Consider the following 24,513-nt stretch of genomic DNA (forward strand, 5'->3'; position numbering starts at 1 on the left):
CTCAAGCACGTAAATAGGTGGAAATTTCTTGCTGCACCACATATACTACTATACAGTCCTTTTGTTAGTGCTCAAGTTATGCACAAGAGAAGAAGGAATTTTATTTTATGACCACCCAAGGTGAAAATAAAACTTGATAAGTGGAGTTATCACCATCACATGCATTTGATGGTGTTAGGCACTTATGGGCTTTTATTTAGTGTGCACAAGTTATCTTGTAAGATTATAACTTGTCCAGTCAAGATAAGAAACATCATACCAGAGAATCCATCCCAGAGCAAGTACAGCATCAGAGTATTGCGCAGCACTGAATCATTCTATTTACAATTCACCAAATGTGTTTGTCTGTGGGTTCTTTGCTGTGTCGGGTAGATGAAGAAGAATATATGGAACAAAGTAATCACAGCAGGGCTTTGGGGTGGGGTTTTTATTTATTTGCTTGTTTTAACTAAACCATCAGTTGGGCGCACATTGTGGAGGACAAAATGGGAAAGACTAAAGTGTTATGACAAGATTAAGGAAAGGTCATACTGGTCATTGCAATTCTCCCTTTTTCTTTTTTTGAGAATGGTTAGATGGCAGACCTTTGGGCCACAGTCCAGCTCAGATTGTAGTAATGCAGCTGAAAGATGTTTGCCAACCATAATAAATCCAAAAGAGGAAGACAACAGAAAAATAGCACTAAATAGCACTTGATAGGCATACACTTTGTTCAGGATAACATCTTCAATAATAGCTTCAATATTAATACCATTTGAATAATTTACATGACATAAATATTTATGAATCTCATTTAATCCACATGCTACAACATTAAAGTGGCAAATGTATCCATCAATACCTACTTAAAGGACTATGTTTATCTCTTATTGTTGGTCTTTACATATGTTTCAGTTCCATATAAATTGTGAAGTAATATATTTTGATTATTATAGAACAGAAAGTCCTGATATTTCTTCATGCAGTGACTCATTATGTTAGACCAACAGGTCAAACCTTTGAACTTTTCTCAATAATATATTTAATATTTGACTGTGGAAATTTTAAATGAAAAACATTAGTGCAGCCACCTCCAGTTGCTCCTTGTTTGTGTCGCTCTGCCCTTGAGTAAGTGAAAAGCATGCTCTGTTAGATTGAAATCAGGTGACCAACTTGGCCACTGAAGAATATCACATTTCTTGCCGTGAGAAACTTTTAGGTTGCCTTTGCAGTAAGCTTTGGGTCATTATCCATTTACATTCCAGTCAGTCTTGCACTATTTGTCTGACTCAGTTCCACTGGCAGCCCATACCTGGCCATGCAACAACATTGTCTCTACCATATTTGACATTGTGGGAAAATGAAATAAAATAAAATTTTAAAGGTATAGAAATGGGCAAGAAAAGACAATTTTCAGGCTCATGTGCAGCCCTGGTTCCTATTGCAGATTTGTTTTGTATAAAGTGATGCTGCACAAGAATTTAAGCACAATCACGCACTGTATAAATGTTTTGCAAAGTGGGAAAAAGTATTTAGACTTGTTACATAAGATCTTAGGGGGATTGGTGCCACCCAATGCCCCTCTTCTCAAATCAAATCAAATCACTTTTATTGTCACAGCACATGCGAGTGAAATTCTTGTGTGCGAGCTTCACAAGCAACAGAGTTGTGACACACCCCTTAGCCCTACTAGTTAGTTTTCTAGGTCCATTTATTTATTTTATTTTACTTTGTTTTTTATTTGATGAAACTTTTTTTTATCCTTACTTTGTTTTAGTTTAGTTTACTAGACTGGAATCCTCTTTGTACAGCTGTCTTGTCATATCAAGATTGTGGAAGTTACACCAGTTATTAACGAAAAATGGGACTATCTCAAAGTGACCCTCCAATCCTGCTAATTGGAAACCTTCATGCTTCAGTGGATACTAGCCATCACTATGCCCACACGCGCCGTGTGTGTGTGTTTGTGTGTATGTTAGTAGTGAGTTCGCCGGCTCACGTGGATGACACTACATAGTAATTGAAAATTCATGGACTTCCTGAAAATAGTGCCATGATGTAACTGTGTCTCTTTTAACACAAATGTCTGCATTGGGTTTTTACGTTAAAGATGGTCATGTTCATCTGTTTACAAGATCAATAGTTTTCAAATAACACAGCGTATAAAAATATAGAGTGAAGTGTTGCGAGCCGTCACGCCTCTCATATCCCTCCGCTGTTTTTGTCCCCCTTTCAGGCTGTTTTGGTCTTTTCGCTGTTAGCAACGGAAAGAATCCGAGATAGCTGCAAACCCGATTTTGAGATAATAATTATATAACAAATTGACAAGAGGTGTAACACACATGTTCATTTCGGAAAAGTTACTAGAGCGTGTTGTCTTTTTTTAAATATATTTTTTTTCAGTTTTAATAGGAATTGTACAGGTCGCTAATTTAGCTAGCAACTGTTAGCCAGGCTAGCTGCTTAGCAAAGCATCCTCCTGAACAGGCACGTTGACTTTAGCCTGCTGGCTAAGCTAGGTCTTCGGATTGCCCAACGTTAGTGAGGTACCGCACACCGTCTCATCGTCAAGAAATTGCGGCGTGAAACTGGTCTGTTAAAGACGCTGTCTTTTATGGGATCACCATGTCAATGAAGGCCGGTGGAAATCGCAGCAAGCCCGGCGGTGGTAGCACCGCCGGTGCCGCCGCCGCCTCCGGTGCCGGAGGAAGCGGCGGGGGAAGACAGAATCTGGGCAGGTATGTGAAATTAGAACGTTAACATAGCGAAGCAAAAACACAGCAAGGAGGGTTGGTTTGACACGTTTTCGATATTTGGACATAGTCACTGCCAAACGGTAGCGGTTGTAAGAGATGACATTGCCGTTAAGTGGTCCAAAACTAGTGCGTGTTTGTGAACGTTGTGCGGGCCTTGCGACGTGTTGGTCAGCCAGTTGTGCAGTTCAGCTAGCGAGGCCTGCCTGTCTGCTTGGTCCAGTGCTGTTGCAACTTTCGACGTGACATTATCTTCTCTGGCACGTTAAATCAAACATGCCACCACGAGGTTGATTTTCCATAAATACATGTTCGGGTGGACATTTATCTTTCCTCACATGAGTGTAGTACTAGTGACGCTGCTTGCCAAGTTGCTGGTATCAGTTTACTCTAAGCTTGAAGCCAAGTCAGCTAGCGTTAATTAGCCAATTGCCAGCCTATGCTTGCATTTCAGTTTTGTAACCGTTGGCTAATGGGGGACACGCAACGGCATTTGTTGTCTTTTGGCTGCCATGTAGCTTGGTACGTTACCGCAACATTGCTGCAACGGGGTTGCCAGGAAATGGATATAAAGCGTGTGGGCGCTCAGAAGAAAGGGGCGGGTGTGGAAACGGGGGTGAGGAGGAGAAGGGGGAATTACAGACCGACTGGCTTTCAACCTTGACGTTGCCATTGCTGTTCGTGAGAAATAGTGTCCTTGAGGCATGTGACTTTCTCTCTACACGTCGTCCCAAGATGAAGATAAAGCACACTGTCAGTGCATGAACAGCATGCATGCTGTGATTTTTGGTGGTCAGGCTGCTGTTCACCGGTCACTAGGACAGCACTCCCCTTTCACTGCGTAGGATTCATCGTGAAGATGCTATAAATGAATATTGGTCCAGTTTATAACCATGCTCACAAAACCTGCACATTACAGCTCAAAATGGCATGGCTAAGTGTGTTTTAGAAAGCTTAGGGCTGATTTACTGCAACGGATATAATATAGGGGTTAGTGGCCATTGCTTACGTTGAATGGTTGGTTATGTGCCAGCTGCTGAACAAGGTGCATTTTAGGACATGCCTGGGAAAACTCTTAGCGGCTGAGTGTTTGGCTAGATTGCATCACAAACATCATTATTATAAGCATAATGTTTTGGAGACACTGGGGAAATTTCAGAATTTACATTGCACATTGGAAATGTGATCTGCAAGAGCAATTCTGTCGATCTTAAATATGAAGTCAATGTCCACAATTTAAACAATTGATCAAGTAAGAGGGCTGTGTTGATGGTTGTGGTGATGTCTCCACAGCTGAAATCGATAGTGATGGTAATAAATCTTATACTTGATAAAACCAAAGTGATTTCATTTTCATGTCTGCAGCTGCAAACATTTCACATGTCCTCTTCAGTCATAATCTCAGTAAAGCATCATTATAAGACCCTCATGTATTCTTAAACCTGGTTCTCTGTAGTTTGCTACAAGTGATTGTAATATGCAGATACTTGCAGTATGCTGTGAAAGTATATTTTAGAAATGAGGTTAAGGTTAAAGCAAATTATATAGCTTGTATTGATTAACTTCAAGTGCACTTCTGTATCATCTTAATCACTGCCTCTTATGATTTCTCTTAGTGAGTTGCACATATCAGAGCATGTGCTAAGTCAAGTCTTTATTTATTTTATTTTTTACAGTTGATGGTGAGTTTGACAACAATTTAATCAAAATGCGATTTTTTTTTTCTGTCCCTCAGGGGGAGACACAGTGGCAAAGGTCCAGCAGCAGTGAGTAACCTGTTATTTTTCATATACATTTGAGAAACAAAATTACCTTCAAGCTTGAGTATTTTAAAAAACTTAAAAAATAAAATAAAATAAAAAAATACAGATTTTTGAACATAGTGATGGTGTTTTTTTCCTCTTGAGGCATGTCATTGGTGGGCACCAGAATTTATCTTATGCAGGAAAAACCCTCACAATGCTTTAACACTTCTTTTTCTTGGTTTCCTCTTTTTAAAGCATTTTAATGCCAGAGAAAGCATAAATCCAGATATCGCCTTTTTAATTGCATTAAGAATGGAACAAGTGTATTGGTATTCCACAGTGATGAGACATTATTTGGCATCTTTTTTTGTGCTCAAAATGGGAGCATCAAAATTAATTGTATCTTTTCTTTAGGTCATTTTCAATGGTGTATATGCAAATATGAGGATGGTCCATGTCTTGACTTCAGTGGTGGTACGTTTACTGTGTGCCTACCTTGTTCCTTTTTTTTTTCTGTGTGTAATGATTATAAGAATATGCATAGTTGCAAAATTCCTTGGATGAAGTAGCCATGTGAATCATGCTTACTCTAAGTGAGTTAGTAAGAACATTATTTACTGCAGTCTGTTTTACCACATGCTGTTTCTTCAAATTGTTTATACAGCATTAAACAAAGCCTGTTGTAGAGACAGCTGGTTGCATAAAAGGAAACGAGTGATTGATCAATCAATGGTTTGCCTTGCAGAAAAATGGGTTTCTGAACTTATATTTTTGAACATGTAAGTTAAAATTTGTACTGAAAGGCACATACCGTATATAACGACAAGCCTCTTTAATTGTAGGGGACCAAGTGTGAGCTTAAAGTGAAAAATGGAGCCATCTATGAGGGAGTATTTAAGACCTATGGCCCAGAGGTAAGGCTCATGCATAATGTGGTATTCTTTATTGTGCCAATATGGAGGGAAATCTGTTACTTTCTCACTAGCTGAATATGATTAGGGTTAAATGTGATGGAGTCTTGCTAACACTTGGTACTAGTTTCACCCCTAAGGTGGTTTAGACCGGCATTGCTTTTTCTGATATTTGAGCATTTACCTTCCCTTTTAGGCTGAATTATTTCCCAAAAGTAATAATCATAAGTAAATTTGAGGTTTTCTGCTGATGCCAGGATTACACAAAGTAGTTTAATTGATAAGAGTGATGAGTGATTTATTTGACTAATAGTTAAAGGAAGCCTGCTACAATTTTCCAGATCTTTAATTCATAACCATACACCACATATCTTTCTTGTGATGCTTAAAACAGATCTCTTGAGATTTCTCAGTATGTTTTAGTTTTAGGGTTGTTCTTGAGATTGTTTATAGCTGTTTTGTGTCTCTAGCTACTGTGGAGTGTGATGGGCATGAAAGAGTGCATTGTCCCAGTCTCCTGTGTCCATAGTTTCTTGTGTCTTTTGCAGATAGTTTTTTTTTTTGTTTTTTTGCCCTCTGTGTTTCAAATGATATTTTTCTCCCTCAGTGTGACCTGGTGTTGGATGCAGCCCACCGAAAGAGTACAGAACCGAGCACAGGGCCCAGGAAAGAAGATATTGTAGAGAGCATCATTTTCAAGGCTTCTGATGTCGTAGTTGTGAACTTTAAAGATGTGGATCTAAATTTCGCCAGGAAAGGTAGTGTGGTCATATTTTTATTTTTTGGCAAAGATTTTTTTTTAGTTATTGAAACTGGAGATGTTATCATGCGCATATTGAAAACCTATGGACAATGTTAACTGGGTGAGTTTGTCACACTGTCCATTTACACATACGAAAATATAAACGTATGTCAGTGAATTCCCATCTTTGCATACATACAATGTATTACCCTTCTCAGTCTTCTCTATCTTGATGTTGCAGAGGCTTTTCTGTGAGTTAAGTCTTGTGTGTCTGCTCAGAGTGGCCAGTCATTGAAGTCTAATTTGATCTATCGATTGGTCCAAAGGTTGCTCTAGTGCAACAAGGACACTCAATAAAGGCTGAAGGAGCCTGCTTCATGTAATTCATGTACACCCATATGATTCTGCTTTGGACGATAATTGACTCTGCAGGAGAGTTTTGTTGTCTGAAAATATACAGGCATGAAGGTGTGAGGGGTTTTGCTTCATGATTTGAAACTATGGCACTACAATGATGCCACTTCACTTTAACAACTTGTGAAGTGAGTGAAATTTACACAGAAAGATAAAATGTCAAAAGTACCCATGTTTAGATTAGATTAGATAGAACTTTATTAATCCCTCGGGTGGGTTCCTCTGGGAAATTCGATTTCCAAAAAAGCACAGCACCGACAGAAGTTACAGAGTTACAGAATATTATATATATATATATATATATATATATATATATATATATATATATATATATATATATATATATATATATATATATATATATATATAAAAATACACACACACACACACACACACACACACACACACACACACATATATATATATATATATATACAGAGACAATATAAATAAAATATACGAAGGGGATAAATAGAATAAATAGGAATAAAAATAAAAATACAAGTGAATTGCACATTTCAAGTATTGAGTCTATTGCACCGTTGACTATTTACAAAAGTATTGCACAAAAGGTATTGCACAGTGAGGTGAAGAGGCACTACAGCTTAGTTGTTCCCCCCTCCTTTGTCCTCCTGTTTCCCCTCCCTCTCCCCTCCAGGGAGGAGTTAAACAGTCTGATGGCGTGTGGGACAAAGGAGTTTTTAAGTCTGTTAGTTCTTGTCTTTGGGAGAAGCAACCTGTCACTGAACAGACTCTTCTGGTTGTTAATGGCCGTGTGCAGAGGATGTCTGGCATTGTCCATAATGTCCATCAGTTTCTTTAATGTCCTTTTCTCTGCCACTGTCACCAGAGTGTCCAGCTTCATGCCGACCACAGAGCTAGCCCTCCTGATCAGTTTCTCCAGCCTGGATGAGTCCTTCTTTGCTGTGCTGCTCCCCCAGCACACCACAGCATAGAAAAGTACTCCAGCAACCACCGACTGGTAAAACATCCTCAGGAGCTTCCTGCAGATGTTAAAAGACCTCAGCCTCCTGAGGAAGTACAGTCGGCTTTGGGCTTTTTTATACAGGTGCTCTGTGTTGCATGACCAGTCCAGTTTATTGTCCACCCACAGCCCGAGGTACTTGTACTTGTTGACCACCTCCACCTCCTCCCCCTCTATCTGAACCGGCAGTGGACCTGCTCTAGACCTCCCGAAGTCCACAACCAGTTCCTTAGTCTTTGAGGTGTTGAGTTGCAGGTGGTTTGTGTGACTCCATGCGACAAAGTTCCTCACCAGACTTCTGTACTCCTCTTCCTGATCATCCCAGATACACCCCATGATGGCTGTGTCGTCTGCAAACTTCTGAATGTGGCATAATTCAGAGTTGTAGCAGAAGTCAGAGGTGTACAGGGTGAAGAGAAGAGGGGACAGCACAGTTCCCTGTGGTGCTCCTGTGCTGCTGACCACTGTGTCAGACGTGATGTCCTTCAGCCTGACGTACTGTGGTCTGTCGGTTTGTCTGCTTGCCCCTTTATTTTTTTTTTAAAGAAATGCTCAATAAGTGATCAGTTGAAATCATGGGATGTGAGGAGTGCACTAGACATGGCTTGACCCAAGCTCAGATTGTTAGAATTGAGTACCTTTACAACTTATATCTAGGTGAACCATATCATAAATATGTCTGGTATGAATTTAACTGTTGGTGTGATTGCCAGTCATTTTATCTGTCAGTCATTCTTCTGACTATCTGTCATCTGTGTGTCTCTCCTTTCCAATGGTCTAGTCTCCTCAGACACAGGTAATCTATGGCTGTTTTCTCCTTTTGCACATCTTTGTATGCTCTTAAAAATATGTACTGTGCTCTTATGTTAGACCTGTTAAATTAGAAATGTAACGTTTATGAACATTTGGGCATGATGATCTATTTTTTTTTTTTTTTTTTGCTGTATGTATTGTTACTGCATTTTGATTCCAGTATGATTCTCAAAGTTTTAGGATCACTGCTCTCATACACCCAAAAACTAAAAATGAGATATGTATTGCTGATCAGTGTTGCTTTATATTTTTAACTGCGTCTTCAGACTGCATGTTGCTTTCAGTGGAAGAATTATTCCCTCAAAATCATTCAAGCTGATTTTTGGAGTCTTTAAATATTATCCAGTTTTAACTTTTGATACAGCCTATGGGATACATTTGGGTAATTTCTTTTATACTAATATAAACTCTATTTGTGTTAATAAGGTTACAAAGTGCTTTGTATTAAAATAAAATAAAAAATCACAGAAATTGTGAAAACCAGAGAAAATAGGATGGGGGGAAATAAACAACAAGAAGTGGCAATGATGAAGCAGTGACTTGTATAAGAAGAAGGTAATGTTTATTGCTTTTGTTTAGTTTATCTTTTATAGGATTTTTCCTAAACATCAGTTTGTTTGTTTTTTAAACCTTTCTTGGCCTTGCTCGAGTCATGTCACACTTAAATGGTAGATTATCAGCAACATTAATGTGATTCCATTGAAAGCAACTGATTCAAAAGTCATATTGGGCTCTCTTACATCATTTGTTTTCTGAGCATTGTTTTTAAAAGGTTATTAGGAGAAGTTTAATTTTGTTTGGCACTGAAATGCTTTGAGGTCATGTAATTAACTGCAGTCTAAATGCATGTTTGCTTACCTCTCACTATTCTCACGTTTGATTTTAAAATTTTTCTTACTTTGTATAATTCCTTTGGTGGACAGTGTGCACAAAGCATGCCAGCAAACACTGGAAATATAAACCAGGTCTATTGGCCCAACTGCCCGTATGGTGTCAGTCTAATGTTTCTGAACTTGCTCTGTGCCTGAAACGCTTAAATGCCTTTTGTATTGTGAAATGAGTTATGACGTGTGAGATAAGCAACTCCAGGTGGCTGGTATGCTTTGAGCACATAGTTCACTGGTGCCAGATCTGCAAATGTGAGAGCAGACTTGGGCTAACATGAGATTAGAATTTCAATTCAGTTATAATTGGGGGTTTTCTTTGAGCAGATCTGTCTGTTTATGACTTTGTTGAGTCAATGTATTCCATACATTTACATAAAAATAATGAACATCCTGAAACCGCAATTAGCCCAAAGTAAATTGTTTAATTAATGTGCTCCCTTTCAAGATGTTGCTATGGTGATTCTTAATAAATAGGGTGCAAGTCAAGCATTGTAGACACTGCTCGTAGCTGGATTTAATTTCTGATAAAAGTGAGCCATCTGAAAATACTGTAGCACCTAGAGACATTATGCTACATACTCTGACAGTGATTCAGGACTCTCCCTTTATTCACAAGTCTTGCCCACACTTCCAGACTCACCAATGCCAGCTCAAGAAAATTGCTTTTTTTTTTTTTTTTTTTTTTTGGAAAGGAACCCCCCACCCCCACCCCCCAAAATCCTGTTGAACCTGTGTTTGGATGTAACTCGGTGTGTCTTTCTGAACCGTCAAACTCTCCATATAGACGTTTGCTGTAAGAACTCTCTCAGAGGCTCTTGAAGCATGATGAGCACTTTGTTTTCTAAGCAGTGAGAGTGGAGCCTGCGTGCGTGCATGCGTGTGTGTGGTATCATGCAGTACATAAATATATACATTCTTTTCTTCATGTTTCAGACAACTTCACAGATGCAGCAGTGACTGGCCGGATCAATGGCGAGCATAAAGAAAAAGATCTTGAGCCCTGGGATGGAGGAGAGACCCACAACTCTGATAGCCTCGAGTCTCTGGATACTGATGTGGTGAGAAAAGTATCAGACACCAGAAACAGGCTGGTGCTAAACTTGCTATATATTCAACCGAAACAAAGAGTTTGTTTCATGTGATCCAGAGCATTTAAATTTGTTCACATGCTGATTGTCAAATTCTGTCTCTGCTACTGTTTTCACATCAGTCTAATGGGTGGGATCCCAATGACATGTTCAAGTACAATGAGGAGAAATATGGAGTCTTGTCCACATATGACAGCAGCCTGTCCACATATACGTAAGCTTCTTCATGTTCTCCATGTATTTGTTTGTATACTTGTCATACTAGATATGTTTAATTTTGAATCTCTGACAGTAAACAAACGTTCACTCTTTAATCTGGTTTTATTATAAAATTAAAGACTTAGAACCATGCTGTCCCATGTTACTCCTTGTCTAACCTGAATTTATTTCCCAGGGTACCTTTAGAGAGGGACAACTCAGAAGAGTTCTTGAAGAGGGAGGCGCGTGCTGCCCAGCTGGCAGAGGAGATCGAGGCTAGTGCCACGTACAAGGCCCGCGTTGCTCTGGAGAATGATGAACGGACTGACGAGGAGAAATTCACTGCTGTTGTGCGAGGGGAAAGGGAGACTCACACACTTGGCAGGTGGTGCCAGGATATGAGTTTTTACAAAAATACTACGTGTTTCTGTGAATACATTTTGTGTACACTTTGCAATTATGTAAATGTAATTGTGTTCGTAAACATATTTGAACGATTTTCAATTTTTATTGCCTCTTGATGCATTCTGTGGAGTTGTTAGAACTCGCATTATTCACAATTTATTGTTATAAGAATTTAAGAGGAGCTGGAAAAGGATACTGCTGAGCTTTGCATACAATCATCTGTGTTGTAGCTGTGTGCTGTCACCAGGGGGCACTGAAATAAAACTGTTGCTTTAGTTTATGCTTCTCTTGCTCATTTGGCTTTGCACTGGCAGTGAAGAACACAAAGTCATAATACACAAAGAACTTCTAAACTGAGTGTTAAAAATTTTGAACAGGGCCTACTACTACTGCTGTTAGTGCCTTTTTTAAAAAAAAAAAAAAAAATCTTTGTGGAGTTTGTTTTCTGTCGGTTTTTTTCTAATGCTTCTTGTGCTGCATGTAGAACTCTATTGCCCCTTTTCCTGTTCTTTGGGAGGAATATTTAAGCCTATTAGACAAGTAGACAGCAAATGTTCCTATAACAAATACTTCCTATAACTGGTAATTAAAATTAAAAAATAAGCTCATTTTAGCTAATGACCACTTACTGGAATGGAATAAAGTATAGAATTAATTGCTCATCTTTATTATTGCCTTGTGTATATGTTTAGCTGAGTTAAGTCTGTTTGTATGTTTGTAGAGAGAACAAGTACATTCCTCCTGGTCAGAGAAACAGGGAGGCAATGTCATGGGGGCCAGGGCGTCAGAATTCACCTCGTCTTGGTCAGAGCTCAGCTGGACCCCCCACTCCTCGACCAGGACCCCACGACTACAGTCCCAGTTCTGGATCCGACCAGAGGGTGGTTAATGGAGGTATATTTAATATGTCACCTACAAATCTGCTGTTACTTGCTGCAAATCAAACACAGTCTTTGTGAGAGTAAAGGAGTGGATGAGTGAGTCACTGTTGTGATCAAACCACGACTCGAAATAAGTTCTTTTGCAGTGGCAAAGTGTTTGGGTTATTCTTGTGTTATCTTGTTAGTTTATTTTTATTTAAGCAATTTTTTTCCTGTTTCCCCATCCCTTGTCATTTTTTTTTTTTTTTAAATTAAATTTCTCTCTTCTTTCTGTCCCCACTATACCTTTGTTTCCCCTGCACTATAGCTTGTGTCATCCTTGATCATTTGTCCTTGCCTCTTTTAGGTTCATCCCATTGGCCCTCACCCTGTCCATCTCCTTCCTCCCGTCCCCCTTCTCGTTACCAGTCCGGTCCCTCCTCCCTGCCTCATCGGGCAACCACGCCCACCAGGCCACCTTCCAGGCCCCCCTCTCGACCTTCCAGACCTTCCTCTCATTCATCCCACCTCTCTTATCCCTCCTCTTCATCCTCCCTTTCCCACCATGGGCCCACATCGCCAGCCTCCGCTCTGGCCAAACGCATGTCTTCAGAAGGTACCCACATCTCTGTGGAGTAGACCTGGGCAAAAAACACGAGTTGAAGGTGGAGGGATTTAAGTCACAAAGAAATGTGAAATATTTCAAAGTTGATGGCGATCAGTTTTATTTGAAAAATAAGTTTGCCCAGGTCTAGTGTGGAACAGCAGAAATAGGAGAAATTGCTTGGTCAGACTGAGTTGGGATCAGATTTGAAAAACTCTGATTCTCTGTCAGTACATCAGGCAGTTTCACCTTGGCATGTGGGTGCACCAATGTGTGCCATGCTTTGGGTGTGGTAACACTTAAGGCACCAATTTATCAACTTCTCTGGTAGATCATTCAAAAGAAGGTGCACGATGATATTCTAATTTAAAAAAAAAAAAAGGCTTGATGTTTGAGGCATGAGAAAGATGCTCAGAGATATTTGAATTGACAAATTTGATAAGTGGTTGTAATACCAGTTAAGTTTCACATGCGGTTTTTAAAAGTCTTCTCTGTATTCCACTCCATTGGGATACGAACTGTTGACCAGAAATGTGATCCGTCAATTTCCAGAGTTCCTCCAAAAAAAAGCCCCCAAAAAACTGGTAGTGAGGCTTAATCTCTTGACGTCAATTATTTTTACTTGAATAGAAAAATTGTTAACTAGTGTTTGGCCTCTCATTATTTTTTTAATATGCTGTTACTGTAGGCCACTGTTCATCTCACTTTTTGGCCTTTGCTTTCCCATTTCTCATCTCTCACTTTGCTTGGTTGTGATGTGGTGTTTGATCACTTTACAGGATCATCTGTAATTTCTCCACTAGCATGCATGCAACAAATAACCTTACTGTTTGGTGTGATATTTATCAGCATGTAGACTTGAGTTTTTGAAAGTTTTTGTGAGGCACTGGTGAGTTAAAAAACAAAAAACAATTAACAGAGGGATGCTAGGAAACACATGTTCACTTTGCTGTCACTGTGTGTTTACCAGCTTCTATCCATTTGCCTCTGTCTTTATACATCTCTAGGTCCACCAAGGATGTCTCCAAAATCTCAGCGGACGCCTCGTGCTCACAGAGTGCCACCCTGTCGGACCAGTGGAGTACCCCAAGGAGTGGACTTAATTTCCCATAATCCCCCTGGAGAGTCCATAGTGACTCCACAAACCAGGAGCAGCTCTTCCTCTGGAGGGACATGGTCCTCAGTGGTTAGCGGAGGTAGACTATTAATCTGAATAGTTTGTACCCCTCAGCCATAAAAGGCTGATGGGATATTGTCACCCTGCTGGGTGGGCAGGTAGTGTGGACACCAAAGCTTGTGAATGCAATGTAACTTGAGAACAAGGCAACATAGGATTTTTAAATGCATCCCAATGGTGAACCTACTAGTCCAGTATTTTTCTCCCTTTGCAGAGATTTTAGTTTAATGCCACTGGAGGGCATATTTCAAAGCACCTGTTATTGTTTGTTATTTAACCTGAATGTGTTGTGAACACCAAATTCTTCTCCCCTTCTCAGCTCACAGACCTCGCTCCCCCCGACAGAATAGTATGGGTGGAGCTTCAGCTGGCTCCTCTTCCCTCCCATCACCTCAGACAGGTACAGCTCCTGTGGAAACTGTTACTACTCCAACATCAGCTTCCTCTCCTACTGCAGCTAGCCCTGCCCCCAGCATAGTCACTTCTTCATCAGGAGATGGTAAGCTGAAGTTTAACAAAGGACTGAGTATGAATAGTGATATGAAAACACGTCTGTTGGTTTTTATAATGAATAAATAAGTGCTACAATCAGAAAAAGCTATCATTAAATCATTTTGATGGGAGTAAGTAAACGTTCTTTCTTTTGTATGTTTAGCAAAAGAATGTCGTGCCCAGGAGACTAGACAAACATCTCCTACAAACAAGGAGAACATCAAGCCTTTGGAAAGTTCACCTAGTTTTACAAGACAAGTTTGTAAAGGTTGGTAAACACTAGAAATTTGCATTAACTTGTTCTTTTTAACCTCAGAATGTTGAGAAGCAATACAATTTTAAACATGAGTACGAGGGTTTCTCATCTGTTCCTTTCTTTAGTAGTCGTAATGTAACAATGTCTTAAAAATTGATATTTCCAGAATCTGCATTTATTTCTCTCCATTCACTTTGCAGGACCGCCTTCTATACCATCAGACCACAGAAAACAAATAGATAATTTAAAGAAATTTAGTGTAGATTTTAGGGTAAGTATATCTTGAATTTATATGACATACAAATTGCTAAGATATGACTGATCTCATCTCATGTTTGTGAGGCTTTAGCAGAGGTTGTGCCCCTCTTCCACTCATCTTTCCTCTTTCCCTCTGCCAGTTGCAGTCTAGTTCCAACCCAGACCCTCCCTGTGAACCAGTGATGACCAAGTCTGCTAGAGACCCTGCAGACAAACCTAAAGATCTTCCCCTGGACAAAGCCTCCACAGTGGGGAGGGAGGCCACTGAAGATGGTGTTGTAGTAATTGCTGCTGGCACACCTAGTGGTACCCATGCTCCACCGACTACCACCACAAGCACCAGTAAGCCTGGCAGCCCCGCTGCAATGTCTCAGTCTCCCTCTGCTACTGACCAGAAGAGGCCAGGGCTTGATGTGACGTCACAGGGAGTTCAGACGACGGCCACCTCAACATTCAGCGGACCCAAGCATGAAGAGAAGGAGGAGAAAAAAGAAGCAGTGCAGGAGTGAGTGGACAGGAGACCCATTCCACGAGAAAACCAAAAATGACTTTATTGCATTTTGTGTGGTCTGTAGTCAGTTTACTATAATGCACAGTAGGGATTTATTACTGTCCAAAACCAACAACAAATTATTTAATGATAAATATTTATTAATTTAAAGAAACACAATTTAATGAAGTTTAAGTAGCTTCAGAAACAAATTCTTCCTTTTCATTCCTTTTCTCTATTTGTTCTCTCTCTGCAGTCAAGTGAGAAAATCAACCCTGAACCCAAATGCTAATGAGTTCAAACCCAGGTTTAATACACAGGTAAGTTATAACCCACTTCTGCCAAGCTTAAAACATTTGGAAACCAAAAACTAGGTCTGGTATTTAATTTATTTATGTCTCTATATGCTTTTGTTTTTCTTTGTATTTTCCCTCAGCCCAAACCAGCCAACACCCCAACGCCTCCCCGGCCTCAAGGCCAGCCCAGCCCCTCCATCGTGGTCCAGCAACCTCCAACTGTTTATGGCCAGACAGTCTGTTTCCCCCAGATGTATCCGCTGACGCCAGTCAGCCCTGGAGTTCAGGTGAGATACACACCTGCATACTGAAATGTACATTATGGAGATATTCATTTTTATTCAGTGCAAATCACCCAGAGCATCACACTGTGTTGGTATGAAATGCAGGGTTCATTCAGACCAACCCCTAACAACAGTGACTAACATGTCTATGTTTGTCCTCACGTGGTAATTTTCTTTCCTTTTCTTTGATTCATGCCTGCCATCATTATTTTCTCAGTGTATTTTATGTTTTTAAGGACAAAGCTCACATTTGTTGTCATTTGTTTCATTGTAAACTTTTTCCCTCCATGTAGCAGAAGAAGCATTAGGGGGGAAAAAGGTCCCCCTCCCCATGACATGTTGTTCCCTGTCTTCTTTTGAGAAGGTGTTAGTTACATGGTTTTCTTACAGAATGAACTGAGAAATGTTTAGGTGATTATTTGCATAACAAGCTTAGAAATGTTTAGTCAAAGCTTTTTTTTTAGAAGTTTAGTATAGATATAATTTTGATGTTGCATATATGTAGCTGTGATCAATACATTTCTTATGTTGCTTTAAGAAAAACTTGGTGATCCAACATCAGACACGTGCAAACGATAACAACTAAAAAGTGGTTCTTCTTCCCTTTTCTCCCCCTCCTCCTCCCCTCTCTCTCTCTCGCTCCATTAGAAAAGCATAATATGGAAGGTTTGTGAATTTTTCTAAGATTTCTATTTTTAAAAACTTTTTTTTGTATTATTTTTATTTTATTTTTTAAGCCCAATAAGTACTGGGATGTTTTGCTTGCTTGTTGAATTAATATCATCAGATGTTGGTTTGCCAACTTCTTATTGCAATTCTTCAGATGGACTTAAAACTGTGCTCATTTCCCTTTGTTCCATCTGTTTTCCAAACAAATGGCTGCAAGCTAAAATGAGTTTAAGCTAGCTTGTTTTTGCTGAAGGGGTGTTTGTAACACAAATGCATGGTGGACAATGTTAATGAGTTCAGGAACTGAAAAAACAGTATTATGAATGCTGTAAAAACACCTTTTTGGCTCATGATAGTCAGGTGTAGAAAGTGCATGTGGCCCCAGGTAAGCGATGACTCCCACAAGCTCTTACATTCTAGTAAGCTGTTTGTGTTAGACAAAAAGAAGATGAAAAGTTTATCTGCAGCCAGATTGTTATTAAGGTTCCCAGACAAATGAGCATAGATGCACCCATGTTTATCCTCAGACTGTCTGTTTTATAATCTTGTTGGAAATCTCACAGAAAATTGAGTATAAACATGTTTTTTTATTTTTTGTTTTTCCCTACCTTTCCTCGTTCCTCACCTCTCTCCAGTCTCCCATGTACCAGGTTCAGATGCCTATGACAGTGAGCCAATCTAAACCCTACAGACCAGGTAAAGGTGAGAATAACCACCGCTTTCTTTCTCTCATTTCCCTCCCACATAATCTTTTTTTCAACTTGGTGAACAATATTTACAAACCATGTGAATACATAAATATTTTTAACCAGCTATTTGGACAGTATGTGATAATAAGCTTGTTTTCAGAGTCAGCCCAAACATTGTTTACAATGTGGCATTGTTGTGGCATTTTTTTACAAAACGGTTGAATTAAAATGTCTTGTTGGTGGAGTAAATAAATTCCTAATGGGGTAAAAAACAAAGAGAGGGCTTCCTGCAGAAGCACACCACGCAGGAGCCTGCAATCTGAAATATTACCAGTCACTCAATATCATGATGAGAAGCTGAGAATAATGAAAGCTGAAAATAATTCCCCAGTCTTACATGAAGTGTGATGGATTGGTTGATTAATTACGTTGATTATTCATGTGGGGGATTGAGCTGCTTTGCCCACACAAAATCAAACGTGCAACAACAGCAATCGCTATACAATCATTTAAAGAATGTTGTATATTCTTCTCACTATGCGGGACACCAAAAACCACTGATGTTGTATATGTTGTTTTACCACACACGCTTACCGACCTGCAATTATTACGCAAGTACAGAAATGCTGTTGTGCAAGTATTTTTGTAGTTTGCTTTTACAAGAGAGAGGCTTCAGGATTTTGTTTTTAATTTCTGATCTGGCCAATCTTTATTATCTTTCAGTAAGTTTAAATATGGCTCATAATATGATCAGTTGCTTGTGTTTTTTTTCTTCTCCCCCTCACATATAGACTTTACTAGTGTCTTTCATAGCCAATGACCCTTCTCTCTCACCAAAGCCTCTAGAGTTGGTGTATATATATGTGTGATATGGGATGTTGAACTTATTCTCCATCTTGCCCATCTCTTAACATAAATCTCTAGTACCCAACATGCCCCAGCAGAGGTCAGACCAGCACCATCCGCCAGGCACACCCACCATGATGCACCCAGCCACAGCAGCAGGGCCACCGATTGTAGCACCGAGCCCGGCTTACTCAGCGCAGTACTTCACCTGCAGCCCACAGCAGTTCACCAGTCAGCAGCTCGTCCAGCAGATGCCTCACTACCAGTCACAGGTATGATTTACTCTGGCACCAGCAGTATCACAACTATACAGCCTGAGGTACCCCTGAGCAAGGTACCGTCCCTACACACTGCTCCCCGGGCGCCTGCTTAGTGGGCTGCCCACTGCTTCACTGAGTGAATGGGTCAAATGCAGAGAAAAACAAGTAATTTCCCCATGGGGATCAATAAAGTATCCATTATTATTATTATTATTATTATTATTATTATTATTATTATTATTATTATTATTATTATTATTTAGCAGCTCATTGAGGAAGGATAGATTGAACAGGCTCGTCTATTAAGACTCGTATGTAACCATTAAAGTTTCTCTGGTACCATCAATTAGAACTGGCAGTTTTTATCTCCCGCAGCTGTTCACTTGTCGGTGATTTGGCTGACAGATGCTGGTGATCTTTAGCAGTTTGATGGGGTGCCAATGTCATGCCAGTTTTTTTTGTTTTTGTTTTTTTATCACCTCTGATTTATTGAGCTCAAAGTGTACTCCTGCTTCTTATACCTGAAGAGTTACTACCTGTTTGCTACAGGCTGTCATTGGAAAAACTACAGCTTTTACTGCAGTGACTTAAAAAATCCTGGAAAATCCTCAGTAATACAAACAGCTAGGCTCAAGCACTTTTTGGAGCAGAGCCTACTCAAAGCACACATTTATATTTTTTTATGTTGATTACTAATGAATAGTAGATGGTATTGACAAAAAGATATCTGAGGCTTGATGCCAATACCACAATGACTGTTAAGTTGTGAAATGTAAAATAGGTAAATAAATGTAAGAAAATAAGTTAAACCTCATGAATGTTACATTTTTCTTTAACACAGTCATGAAAGGATTTGGCCTCTTAAATACATAATTCTTTAAGGAAGCATTTTTCAGGACATATCGAACACACATCGTACGCACATAATCATTGATGCCCCAAAAATAATGAACCTTATGTCACTTTGATCGTCAGTGCCAATTAAATTGAGTGAAGATGGCCAGCTTTGGGATGAGACAGACAAACATGATCTCACACACAGGCTCTTTAAATGAAAGCTTGTGAGAATGTTTTATGCAACCTATGAACATAGAATGCATTACTGTAGATTTTATCAGACCACAGTTCATGTGATATGCCAGAACCACAGAGTGAGACCATAGAAGCCATTTTTTTTTCTCTTTCAGTTTCATCACAGCGCTTACAAATTGAGCTGGTGTTAAGAAATGCAAGTCGGCTAACTAATGATTACAAAAAAGTATAAACCAAGAAAGAAATAAGCTTCCTTTCTCTGAACAGATGCATCAGAAGCACAAAAAAGTGTTTATGTCCATATTTCATGTGCAGCCTCTGAACAAATGTTGGCTCTCTAAATTGGCACTCAGTTACCAAAACTGTGACGGCAGGAGTTGATAGAGGCTTTCCTCAGTTTTTTGGCTTCCTTTTTGCCTCTTTCAGGCACAGCATGTGTTCAGTCCAGTGATGCAGGGCAGTGCCAGGATGATGGCGCCTCCCACGCATGGCCAGCCCAGTCTCGTCTCTTCCTCTACTACACAGTACCCAGAGCAGACACACACCATGTATGGTACGTGTGCGGCCAATGCACGGGGTGTGATTTTTAATGCTTTTCACTATTACTAACGCCGACTGCTGTTTCAGTGTCTCCAGGGCCAATGCCTCAGCAGTACCCCCACCCTAGTGCCACCTTGCACCCTCACCCGCAGCACCCTCAGCCCTCTGCCACGCCTACAGGCCAGGCACAGCAGGGTGGACCACAACATGGAGGCCCTCCTAGCCATCCAGCTGCCAGCCCAGTCCAGCACCCACAGCACCCACAGGCAGCAGCAGGTGAGTGCCCTAAGGTTGGCGGTAGTAATTACCCCCTCCCCCCATGGAGCTGGATTTTTTTCAAGTGGAGCATTATGGTAATGTATACATGTGTTTATGATTTTTGTTGTAGCAGCAGCAGCAGCAGCAGCAGCCCAGGCCCTCCACCTGGCTAACCAGCCTCCACAGCAGCAGATGTATTCGGCCTTGGCACCCACGCCACCTTCGATGACCCCAGGGCCAAACCCTCAGTCCCCACAGGCATCTTTCCCTTCTGCTCAGCAGGCTGTGTATATCCACCCACAGCAGGTCCAGCATGGCTACAACCCCAACCACATGGCGCACGTGCAGCAGGTAAGTCACAGCCTGCTGTGAACGTGCTCAACAGCGACCACAGTGGCTCAAGCCAGGCAATCAGATTGGCAGTGTTTCCTGTGCTGGACTTAACTGTGGGTGTGAGAAAGGTCTGGGATCCATTCCAGTAGGTGTTTGAGTTTATGAATGGGTCATATTTGGCTTTTATTAATCCCTTTAAATGAGGTAGACATTTTGTTGGCAGTATGATCAAGTTGGGATGTAGCGCTGTCATTCTCACGGTACGCTGTGGGGTACAGAGGAAAAGAAACATTATTTCCTGATAAGAAGACAACCTAACCACGGAATTCAGAGATATTCTTGGATACCCATAGCAGTTTGGCCCCATTGAGTCTATGAAGGAATTCTTTAAATAGACCTATTGAGAGTTCCCTTGTTGCGTGTCATATATAGGCTATAGAGTTGATCACAGAGAAGGCTCACAATAAACCTGCCCAAAGTTTCAAATGATGACTTCAGTGTTTGTGCACGACTTAAGTTACTAAGTGATCAGTTTCAGTCTTTTCTACTCTCATATGTATGAAGTCAGTGAGAGTGGATGGCTTTAATATGATCATTTCAGACATGCAGCTCTGGCTTAGAGCAGCTGTTGTTCAAATAATCTGTTTATGAGGGGCAGCCAATCAGAAGGAAACTGGTTAAGGAGATAAAGCAGATTGCTTCAGAGGGAGGATGACTAATAGCTGACAGTTTTGGGGGGTTTTTTTGGGGGGGGGTTCCCCCTAGATACATGAAACAAATGGGTTTCCTTAGCATTGTTACATTATGTGTAGTTATTTACCTGTTTGTGCTCTGCTCAGAATTGTACACCAGAGGCCACTCTGCAATCTGTCTGGCTGAAGAGTGTTTCACACATCAACTTTACTTCATCTATTGACCATTATAAATACAGATACCAATAGACTGCCAATTAGCTAATATTGCCATTGAGATACATCAATCTGTCTCTACTGAGGGCCTCCACCAAGGCCAAATATGAGATATGGATATTTTTAACTGTAAATTGTATGATGCTACTCGAGTGGAGCAGCTTTCCAAAGCCCTAGGATTGTGATTGGCAGGATTTCATACCCCTGTCTCAGTACAGTAGAGATATTATAAACCTTGTGGAAGCTAAACTTTTTCTTCTAGTGGTGGATCCGTTTCAGATTTTGTCTGGGCATGTATAAGCCTTAAAAGCAAGACTTTCAAGGTAATCATTGTGCTATTGTCCTGTCCTCTGTTATCCTGGCTCTTCCTTCCTTGTACGTTAAGGAGACTTTTATGTGTGAAGGGTCGACCACAGTGAAAGTGCTCTTTTATTTTCTGTTTGTTCTACAGGTGTTAAAGTACTCGCACCGTTTCATTTTACAGGAAGTTTTCATTGCACATGGAAAACAAACGTTGCCGTTTCCAAGTCAAACTTGAAAAGTAAACTGTAACCTCGTGTTATTGTCTTAGCTGAAGTCACATGCTGTATGTGCGTTTGTCTCTGAGCCCCACCTTTATGTAAACAGGCTGCTGAAGAAGACAGGAAAAAAAACATTCAGAATCATGCGGTGTCTGTTCAGAGCTGCTGCTCCTGTCGGTAACAGACAGGCGGAGCCGTGAAACGCTGTGTCACTGAAACTCATCTGATTCATCGTTTTACCCAGTCTGGCTTTTGTCCTTCTGTTGATCTCTCACTGTCACACTTTTGTTCTCACTCTGGCGCACTCACTCACACTTGTGCTCTTTCTCTCGCTCCCAGGCCCATATGCAGTCTGGTATTGTGCCATCCCACCACCCGGCACCCACCCATCCCCCAATGATGCTCATGGCTACCCAGGGTCCTCCAGCTGGTCCACAGCCACCTATGGCCCAGACTGCCCTTAACCCCATCCCTGTTTCCTCAACCACACATTTCTCCTACCTGGCACATCCACAAGGTATTTTTATTATTTTCCTTCCTCTATAAAGAGACTGTGTTGTTTTCCTTCTCTAATGTTCTTTTACATTACTAGCTCCTCTTTACACCTTTGTGCAAACTGAGGCAATAAGTGAGTACTCTTCATGGCAATGGTTGAAATATTTAGACTTCAATTCTTTTTGCATGGGGGGTGAGTGTCATTAATAGATATAATGGCAGTTAGCTGGGGCAATCACACATAATTTTATTTTTTTAATTCTTTGGACAGTTATTATCCCTCAGCCATGAAAGTCTGATGAGGTTCTGTCGTCACTCCCTGTGCAGGCAGGGGAGGCGTGGACACCCAAGTGTCGGTGCCATGGAGAACAGCAATGTAGTCGGTCATGTTCATGGACACAAATTGTTTTTTCTGTTTTTTTTTTTGTTACAGTCAGCTCAAAATAATGAATTTTAATAGGAAGTAAGATTTCTGTGTGGCGACTCCCGCGAACACAGAGGCCAAGAAAAGGTAGCTTTGAAAGAAGTGGCAGCTGCTGTATTTGACCCAAATCATAAACTTGGCGTGTAAAATTTGTCCTGTGTAGGAATTGATTCAGATGAGAATTTATCCCCTGGGAAATAAAGCAATAAATAAAAGTTGTGCACATGTTACACCTTTCATCTGATTCAGTTAAAAATGACCATAAAGAGGTGATTTTTGTATTATTCCCAGCAGGCAAATATGTGCGTGGACACTGCTGACACATAGGTCAGCAGTCACTGGTCAGAAGATTTTAACATATTGTCATATTCTTTGGGACAAAGTAACAAGTGTCCAGTCAGTACAAGAAACACATTTCACCCCTGAGTCATAAAAGGCTGAAAGATGTAAAGGTGGTAAAGGTGCATCCACTGAGGGGCTAATAACTAACCAGCTCTGAGCTAACTGCATTTAAACACTGGTCGAAGGTGAACTGGTGACTTTCAGATTGTGTTTTGTAAGGAAAACATCTGTCCTCTATTCGATACACACAATAAGAGCCATGCAGATGGTCGAGTCATACTGTGGGCTTTGCAGAACCATCAGTTATTTAAAGATAGGTCTTTAAAAAGATTCAGCTTGGGACACATGATCGGGGTGAGATTTTGAGTAATGGTAATTTCAGAAGAAACACACTTATTTTTTTTTTTTTTATCAGATATTTAATTCTCCTCAGGTTAAACCAGGGAAAACTCCGTCTTTAGGTGCAGATTTAGATGATTGGAGGAGAATTACTGGTTTGTTATTTGAGTGTAATTAAAACAATAGTTTGTATTTTGTAAAGCTGTCTAACGTGTTACAAAGAAACTTTCTGTCATCCCTGCAGTGCAACCTCATCATCAGCAGCAGCTGTAGATGCGTCAGCGAGCTGAGGGACCCGCTCTGCGCCGCGCTTCTCAACCAGAGCCTTCATAACCAGGCGATGAAGAGGATGAGAGAGCCCACCCTCTCCTCTCTTCCCTCATCCTCACCAGACATGCTTCACATCAGCTTTTCTCTTCCCTCCCTCCTCCCTCCCTCCCTGACCAGGCAATAAGAGAATGTTAACAGGTTGATGCAGTGACATGTTTTAACGAGCTAGAGTTTTAACAGACAAGACTGCTCCTATTCAGGCCCCCCACACACAAGCACACACGCATACACATACAGATCTGCAAACACAGATAGTTATACCTACATCTACACACACTTTCAGGGGTCCCAAATTGCAACTTAAGTCAGCTTGCCAAGTAAGAAGTGAAAGAGAGTAAACAATCAGCGAGTGTGAAGAAGAAAATTCAACTGGAACTCGTAATTTTTGTCCGCACCTTGTTATGAAAAGAATCTTCCAACCTTTAGACAGTATTAATCCTACTGTTTATTGCTGCTGCTATGTGCTGCATTTATTTCCAGACTACACGACACGTTTCTAACCAAACTAAAAATGAAACATGACGAGAAACTTTCTGTGAAATAAACTCATGTTGGCAGCCGAGAGGACAGGAGAAAGTGTTATGAAATTATAACGGCTGAGGTGATCAGATCCCACTTCTCACCCAACCCTTATGTAACTTTTAAGTTAAAACTTTTACTTTGTAGATAATATAAATAATTTAAAAAATGAGCAAAAAAATTTAAAAACAATAAAAAAGTTTTAAAAACTGAACTGCTTCTTGTGGTTTGCTTGTACTGTTGGTGTGTCGTTACTGTGAACGTGCACTCTTGTGTTCTAGCTTTTTACAGTGGCTTGCAAAAGTATTCGGCCCCCTTGAACTTTCCCACATTTTGTCACATTACAGCCACAAACATGAATCAATTTTATT

General features: G+C 40.4%; 1 protein-coding gene across 12 annotated transcripts; it reads left to right on the forward strand.

Annotated features, from left to right (window-relative positions):
* The first annotated feature begins 2,211 nt into the window (after window positions 1–2,211).
* On the forward strand, window positions 2,212–24,356 carry atxn2 (ataxin 2). 12 transcript variants are annotated; one of them, XM_080894474.1, is made up of 26 exons: window positions 2,212–2,717; window positions 4,468–4,498; window positions 4,892–4,951; window positions 5,320–5,391; window positions 5,996–6,146; window positions 8,311–8,325; window positions 10,163–10,287; window positions 10,440–10,531; window positions 10,712–10,900; window positions 11,642–11,814; window positions 12,148–12,396; window positions 13,392–13,580; window positions 13,881–14,060; window positions 14,217–14,321; window positions 14,510–14,580; window positions 14,708–15,072; window positions 15,314–15,377; window positions 15,494–15,640; window positions 16,286–16,303; window positions 16,942–17,008; window positions 17,920–18,113; window positions 19,560–19,686; window positions 19,761–19,949; window positions 20,062–20,282; window positions 22,033–22,210; window positions 23,538–24,356. In XM_080894474.1, exons 1-26 carry the CDS (start codon window positions 2,605–2,607, stop codon window positions 23,564–23,566), a joined length of 3,414 nt encoding a protein of 1,137 aa, XP_080750600.1. In that variant the 5' UTR covers window positions 2,212–2,604; the 3' UTR covers window positions 23,567–24,356. The 12 variants fall into 12 exon arrangements, with proteins under 12 accessions (XP_080750600.1, XP_080750604.1, XP_080750605.1 ...); XM_080894478.1 differs by having other exon boundaries at window positions 20,065–20,282; XM_080894479.1 differs by having other exon boundaries at window positions 20,068–20,282.
* The last annotated feature ends 157 nt before the right edge of the window (window positions 24,357–24,513 follow it).

Source organism: Rhamphochromis sp. 'chilingali' (assembly GCF_963969265.1).
Source record: "Rhamphochromis sp. 'chilingali' genome assembly, chromosome: 10".
NCBI lineage: Eukaryota > Metazoa > Chordata > Actinopteri > Cichliformes > Cichlidae > Rhamphochromis > Rhamphochromis sp. 'chilingali'.

Excerpts from the sequence above, each read along its gene's own strand:
- atxn2 (XM_080894474.1), top strand. The coding sequence starts at position 2,605 with ATGTCAATGAAGGCCGGTGGAAATCGCAGCAAGCCCGGCGGTGGTAGC. Across the intron at positions 4,499-4,891 it reads GTGGCAAAGGTCCAGCAGCA|GTCATTTTCAATGGTGTATA; the intron begins GTGAGTAACCTG and ends TCTTTTCTTTAG. Across the intron at positions 14,581-14,707 it reads AATTTAGTGTAGATTTTAGG|TTGCAGTCTAGTTCCAACCC; the intron begins GTAAGTATATCT and ends TCCCTCTGCCAG.